The sequence below is a fragment of the Salvelinus namaycush genome, unplaced genomic scaffold (assembly GCF_016432855.1).
Source record: "Salvelinus namaycush isolate Seneca unplaced genomic scaffold, SaNama_1.0 Scaffold35, whole genome shotgun sequence".
In the NCBI taxonomy this organism is placed as follows: domain Eukaryota; kingdom Metazoa; phylum Chordata; class Actinopteri; order Salmoniformes; family Salmonidae; genus Salvelinus; species Salvelinus namaycush.
The window spans coordinates 324,408-331,489 of record NW_024060452.1 but is presented as its reverse complement, the minus strand read 5'-3'; the positions used below and the strand labels follow the sequence as shown (position 1 = coordinate 331,489).

The 7,082-nt window shown below is 39.6% G+C and overlaps 1 protein-coding gene across 1 annotated transcript; it reads right to left on the bottom strand.

The window, feature by feature from the left end:
* Nucleotides 1-1,462: 1,462 nt before the first annotated feature.
* LOC120040417 (complement C1q-like protein 2) lies at nucleotides 1,463-3,856 on the bottom strand. Its single transcript, XM_038985586.1, has 3 exons — nucleotides 3,770-3,856; nucleotides 3,261-3,354; nucleotides 1,463-2,373 (listed from the first exon to the last, which is right to left on the bottom strand). Exon 3 carries the CDS (start codon nucleotides 2,334-2,336, stop codon nucleotides 1,749-1,751), a length of 588 nt encoding a protein of 195 aa, XP_038841514.1. The 5' UTR covers nucleotides 2,337-2,373; nucleotides 3,261-3,354; nucleotides 3,770-3,856; the 3' UTR covers nucleotides 1,463-1,748.
* Between the last annotated feature and the right edge of the window lie 3,226 nt (nucleotides 3,857-7,082).

Sequence of the window (7,082 nt, the reverse complement as noted above, 5' to 3'; positions counted from 1 at the left end):
AGAATGACGGTCCGATATTGATTAATATATGTTGTCCAGAATGACGGTCCGATACTGATTAATATATGTTGTCCAGAATGACGGTCCGATATTGATTAATATATGTTGTCCAGAATGACGGTCCGATACTGATTAATATATGTTGTCCAGAATGACGGTCCGATACTGATTAATATATGTTGTCCAGAATGACGGTCCGATACTGATTAATATATGTTGTCCAGAATGACGGTCCGATATTGATTAATATATGTTGTTCAGAATGACGGTCCGATATTGATTAATAGATGTTGTCCAGAATGACGGTCCGATATTGATTAATATATGTTGTCCAGAATGACGGTCCGATATTGATTAATAGATGTTGTCCAGAATGACGGTCCGATACTGATTAATATATGTTGTCCAGAATGACGGTCCGATATTGATTAATATATGTTGTCCAGAATGACGGTCCGATACTGATTAATATATGTTGTCCAGAATGACGGTCCGATACTGATTAATATATGTTGTCCAGAATGACGGTCCGATACTGATTAATATATGTTGTCCAGAATGACGGTCCGATACTGATTAATATATGTTGTCCAGAATGACGGTCCGATATTGATTAATATATGTTGTCCAGAATGACGGTCCGATACTGATTAATATATGTTGTCCAGAATGACGGTCCGATATTGATTAATATATGTTGTCCAGAATGACGGTCCGATACTGATTAATATATGTTGTCCAGAATGACGGTCCGATACTGATTAATATATGTTGTCCAGAATGACGGTCCGATACTGATTAATATATGTTGTCCAGAATGACGGTCCGATACTGATTAATATATGTTGTCCAGAATGACGGTCCGATATTGATTAATATATGTTGTCCAGAATGACGGTCCGATATTGATTAATAGATGTTGTCCAGAATGACGGTCCGATATTGATTAATAGATGTTGTCCAGAATGACGGTCCGATATTGATTAATATATGTTGTCCAGAATGACGGTCCGATATTGATTAATATATGTTGTCCAGAATGGTATTGTGTGCCTGACATCGTGTAGACTCCTACTAGAGCATGTCCAGATTGTGTTTAAATAACATACAGGGTGCTGGCACCAAATGAAAAGCCAAACAATACTTTCACTCCTTTCAGATTACCGGCGTCCAAAACACACTCATTATTACGGCAGTCATATTCTCCATAGCACCTTATCAATCATGCTAGGAAATTATTCGATTGTATACAATGATGAATTTCATGAAACAATTGTCAAAGACAGCCTCCTATCCCAGATTGGCAATAGATTGACATTCAAAATGTATTTAAAACATGAACACAGAAACGGATCGAATTTACATTTAAAAACATTTCTGGAAGGAAGGGGCAGTTGGAGAAAATTCATGCATACTGTACATCACTCAATATTTTTTACAAACTTAGACAATTCAATGTCTATCTTATTATTAATCTTATTTTATTTTAAATCAAACATACAACTCAATGTCTTAAGCATCGCATAAAACACCACAGTCGATGTATTTCAGTAGAAAACAAAAACTTTGTAAAGGATTTTCACATTGTTATCAAAACCTAGTTTCAATGTTTTTCTATTTTAGTTTAGAGAATGTAAAATCACTGGAACTGTTAACATCTATTCATTAACAATTTTACTGAATAAAAAAGCGGAAACTTGACTTTGTAATCAAATGTTCGTTTTTGCTAACAATTGTTACTCTGCTTCCTAAGCGGAGATCAGAAAACCAGTGAAGGTGGTGTGGTGAGCCCCGTCATCATAGACTTGATGTTCTGCTTTAAGACGTGTGTAGACCTCTTCACCTTTTTCCAGCTGCAGGGTGACACCATTGGATCCACTGTCTTCTCCATCATGTGGTGTGCTACTGTCAGTCACAGTCACCATAAGTTGTCCTCCTTTGTACAGGGACACTCTTCTATGTTTGGAGGTGAATCCAAAGGCAGTGAATCTGAAGTAGTAGATTCCACTCACCGGCGCCTTAAAGATGCCAGTCACCGGACTGTAAGCTTTGCCAATGTTGGTGAAGACATGCTTGTAGACCAGGGTGATGTCAGTATTGAATGGTCCTTTGGTTTCAGACAGTGAAGCTGAGAAGGCTACCTTCGGTCTCTCTCTGTTCTCTCTCTTCAGTTCCTCCACAGTGGCTCTCAGCTCTTGGAGTGCAGAACTCTGTTCCTCCACAGTGGCTCTCAGCTCTTGGAGTGCAGAACTCTGTTTCTCCACAGTAGCTCTCAGTGAAAGCAGGTCTTTCTGTTCCTTTACCTGGCGCTCACTGGCTGTCAGTGTGGCTCCCATGACTGTTTAGATAGAGATCTTCAGAAACAAGTTGACTCTGTAAAGGAGAAGAGTTGAGTCTGTGGTTGTGGTCGAGGTGAAAGCTTTATGCAGAGTGCTCTGGGGTACAAGCAGTCACATCAAAGTGCAAAGGCTAGATCAAATGGAAACGTCTTCAATCTTGAGGTTATATGTGTTGACTTAATTAAGTATGCATTCATCACTTCAGTGTCACAATTATGTAAATTCTCTGTCATAAAACATGAGTTTTGTGGAAAGGGGATGAACTTCTGGTGACCGTTTTTCTGCCTATTAAGTGAAATGGTCTGTCTCTGTTGCATTGTGTCCTGTACTGCATTTAGGGTGGAACAGACAGTTTGGGGTTTTCTCATAAGGCCCATGATCTTCTTTTAAATCATCTGATCCTTAGAGCCAGAAAATACACACTAACCTCGGCACACCATGAGCGGGTCGCCCTCCTCTGGGTTGGCTTTAGCCCAGAGACACCCTCCCTACGACTCCTACCAATGCCCTCAGTAACTATAGTTGGTTCTCAGGCTAAGTTCCTTAATACCAGCCACTCAGGTCCCCAATAAACTAATTAACCAGACGCTAAATAAATCCTCAATCAATCCAGTGTATTTCAGAAACCTAGAGTAAAACGACATGCACTTGTATGACTCTTTGATGACACAGGGTTTCAGAACAATAAAATTTGTTTATTCAAAATTCCAGAAACAGGCATAAAAAATCCCAGATCAATCAATCAATCACAAATCAATATCACAAATCAATGATAAGCAAATATTGACAGTAAATTAAATTGATAGACAAACTTCAGCGCCCTTAACTATACCCTTATTGGGGTGTACCAATAAAATATTTTTTGTCTGTTACAATTCTAAGAGAAGCACACTATTTAATAACAGAAAACCGTTTTCTTACCTTCTACAGCTCTATAAACAGTTTGTTGTCTCCCCCGGGATGATCAGTCACTCAGACGACGTCTAGAAACTTTAACAGCTACCTTACCACACCTCTATCAATGAGGTAACATTAAGGATTACTCCTAGAATTTTACTTCAACTGAGTATAATAAACATTTAAATTTGAGTATAATAAAAATCTAAATATATTGTAGGCTAAAAAGCTACAGCAGAAATCTTCTTCCAGCAGTCGACAGGCACTTCTGGCTCAGAGAGTACTCCCTCCCAAAAATGATGGCTCTTTCATACCCTCCGTTCTTCTTTCTGCTAACTCATCGTGACTAACACATGCTCCAATTAAGTATTCATTGGTTAATGTCTAACGCGGCCATCTTAATTAACTCCCACCTTGTTCTCCCCTTAGCAGGACGTCCATCCACTTCAACCCCTAACTGCTCTAACTTTGGTATTTCCAGATCAAGCTAACATCCTAAACATAACTTATTAACCTTAACTTTAAAACATTACCATTCCCCATTTGGCTCCTCAAAAATATTTTTCATCCATTTTGAATTCAGGCTGTAACAACAACATGTTGAATAAGAATAGTTTCTGAAGGCACTGTATATCTTTTAGCAAGAGTTTTGGGATCAATGGCTGCTTGTTGCAACTGTCATGGAACAAATGACCACACTGTGTTTGTGCTGATGTTGAGCACACATGTATGACCTTCAGTGCTTTGCTATTTGTAATGAGTAACCAAATAGCTACTTATTACTTTCAGTGTTTAAACTTGATACTGTACACATACATGTGATACCCTAAGTCGGCTATTCCCAAACTGGGGTACGAGTACCCCCAGGGGTACACACAATTCCGTCGGGGGAACGCAAAATAAAAATGTGATTCACATTTTCAAACAGTGCATTTAGATCTTCCACAGGGCTATACATTTGGGAGATGTTTTTCTCTCGCCTGAGTCGCCTCGTTTCACTGCCAAAAATAACATTAAACCATCTAGTGTTCAGCGATATAACAACACAATGTCAAATACAGGTAGCCTAGTCAAATAATTTACATCCAATCACATTAACCGTTACTCTCGCAGGAATTCCACTAATGGTCCGTATGTAACCAAACATAGCTGCTGCTCATTCCGTTCGCTCGAAAATTGATAAATGGTTATAAAAAGTAAGGCCCGCTTCCATAGACACATACCAGCTCTACTGGTAGTAGTACTGCTACTAACAGCAGTACTACACCTGCACCTGTCGATGACACAAGTTGTTCTGCTTCCACGAGCACATCCAATGCTAGCATCAGTAATTTTATTGTTGCTAGCCCAGCTAGCATGGACACTGACAGGGGTGAATCTGATGCAGCCGAAGAGCTACTGCCCGCTTACCCGGTGACAGCACCGAACAACAAACAGGGAAGTTGGACCATCGAAGAGGCGCAAATATGATGAGAACTACATTGATTTGGGGTTCACTTATATTGGGAGTAGTGCCTTTCCTCAGCCACAGAGTACTTTTGCACGTACATTACAATCTCACAACTCATTGAAAACTTCACTCTTGCGCAGACATTTATTAACGAAACATGCCAATTTGAAAAATAAGCCACGGGAGTTTTTTGAGCGAGAATTAAGACGACTTTCGAGTAGTAAGACATAATATATATAAAAGTAACAGATACCATTAATAGGAAGGGGCTAGAAGCGTCTTATATGGTGAGCTACCGAGTGGCTAGGACAGGCACGCCCCATACTATTGTGGATGACTTAATTCCTCCTGCTGCCGCGGATATGGCTGGGACAATGCTTGGGGAAAAGGACAATAACACCATACAGACAATGCCTTCATCAAACAACACTGTTTCACGACGCATCAGTGACATGTCAGGAGATGTTTTGAAACAATTACTGCTTCGCATACAAGCCAGCGAATACTATGCTGTCATGACTTTACTATCATTAATATGATGACATGATATTTTATCAAATCGATTACCTAACGTTTAATTATTATGTGACTAAATTAATCATGTAACAATTAACTCATCAGTAACCTGGGGCACCACGGAACATTTTATTTAACGAGTTACCGCTTTCCGAATTAACTCTTAAAGATCTAAAGATCTCTTACATTTCAGTCATCAATTCGTCATTAATGAATTGTTACCTTCGTAAGTCTCATTCTGAACATCATAGAATTCTTGGTTATCTGGACGAACCCTAGTCTAAATGTTGAATCAGCGATATACAAATTGGCTTAATTATTTATTTACTAACTAACTAAATAATCACACAGAAATACATAACACACACACATAGGTTGAATGGATTACTAACATAATGCCATGAAAATTCCCTAGTGGACTAACCCGATATGACGGCTAGGTAGACAATGGAAAGGGGTGGGGACAGATAAAGACCGGGAAAGACAGAATGGATCCACTACATGCATACAGTTGAATAATACGCTCATCATAAATATGGATATTTATCACCCAAACAACCGCTCATTTGGATTTTAGAAATGCAATGTACATATTTATGCTTGTATGTCTTTGCTGTCTCTCCGTTGAAAACACTTGATCAGGAAATTCTCTGGTTTGTCCACCAGAGATCAAAGTCTTTCGTAGTCTGTTATGATGGTTACGTCAGGCGTACCCAATGGTCGTTTGGTAGGGAAATCTTCTTTAGAATGGATCTTTCAGAGTACCAACTGGTAGTTCTCGATCAAGGTTACTAGACTAAAGTACTTAAACAGCTGCAGACTGAATGTTCCTGTGTAGTCTTCATCTTCTTCACTCGAGAAAGTTTCAGAGTTTCTAGCCATTCCGTAACTTTCAGCTCACGCTGCACGTAACTGGCCTATAGAGTGGTAACCATTTCAGTGTGGGGACGCACGTCCTCACGTTCTCTGCTCTTTCGTTTATTGCAGATTTCTTAAGTATTCGTGACATCCGGTTCACACCGTCCATCTACTTGGTCTATAAAGTGGTAGTTTTAGACCATTTTGTAACATCCGGCTCACACCGTATGTAGACTGGTCTATATAAATTTAGTTATGGGTCCTTTAATAAACTCTGGGAAAAAGGGAGGTTCCATTACGCTTGACATAATGTCTGTTGTGCTCACATGGGCGTGGCCACTGACTTGGTTAAGACTTGATATAAAAACAATTATCTCATTTAGAAGCCTAACATCACATTTCATCTTCTCACAAATAGTTTCATATTTTATCATATACGTTCCACAACATTTAGATGTAAATCTGGTAACTGGGAAACATACACATTCAGAGATGCAGTTATGTTGTTCTGCTGTCCTTAGTTACGTCACAAATGAGTAATGAATTCGATATGATTGTTCTTTAAGCCCCCCCCAACCATTTACGTCATTGTTTGTGTTAGGAATATTGTGTCATTATCCACTTTTGGATGTTGTAGTTTTGGTGGGAGGAATGTCTTTGTTCTCCATAGGCTCTCTCCCTCAATACTCCATGGCAGTGAAGAGAAAGTTTCTACCAGGAATTTACGATTGTCATCAAACGGCTAACTTCACCCCTCTCCCCCTCTGCAGGAGAGAGAGAGAGAGGGGGGGGGGGGCTATGATCCTCACCCAAAAGGGCAAGTCATGACAATGACACAGCTCCTGGTATATGTCCGTTACGTTTATGGGGGGTCAATTAAGGAAGACATCCTCTTCTGCAAACCACTGGAAACCAGGACAACAGGAGATTTTATTTTTAAAGTACTGGACAGCGAGGAGCACGTGATGCCGCGGAGCTGAGCAGACGTTGACAAACCGAGCTCTTCAAAGTTATTCTATTAT

Coding starts and splice junctions, on each gene's coding strand:
- LOC120040417 (XM_038985586.1), bottom strand. CDS start 2,336: ATGGGAGCCACACTGACAGCCAGTGAGCGCCAGGTAAAGGAACAGAAA.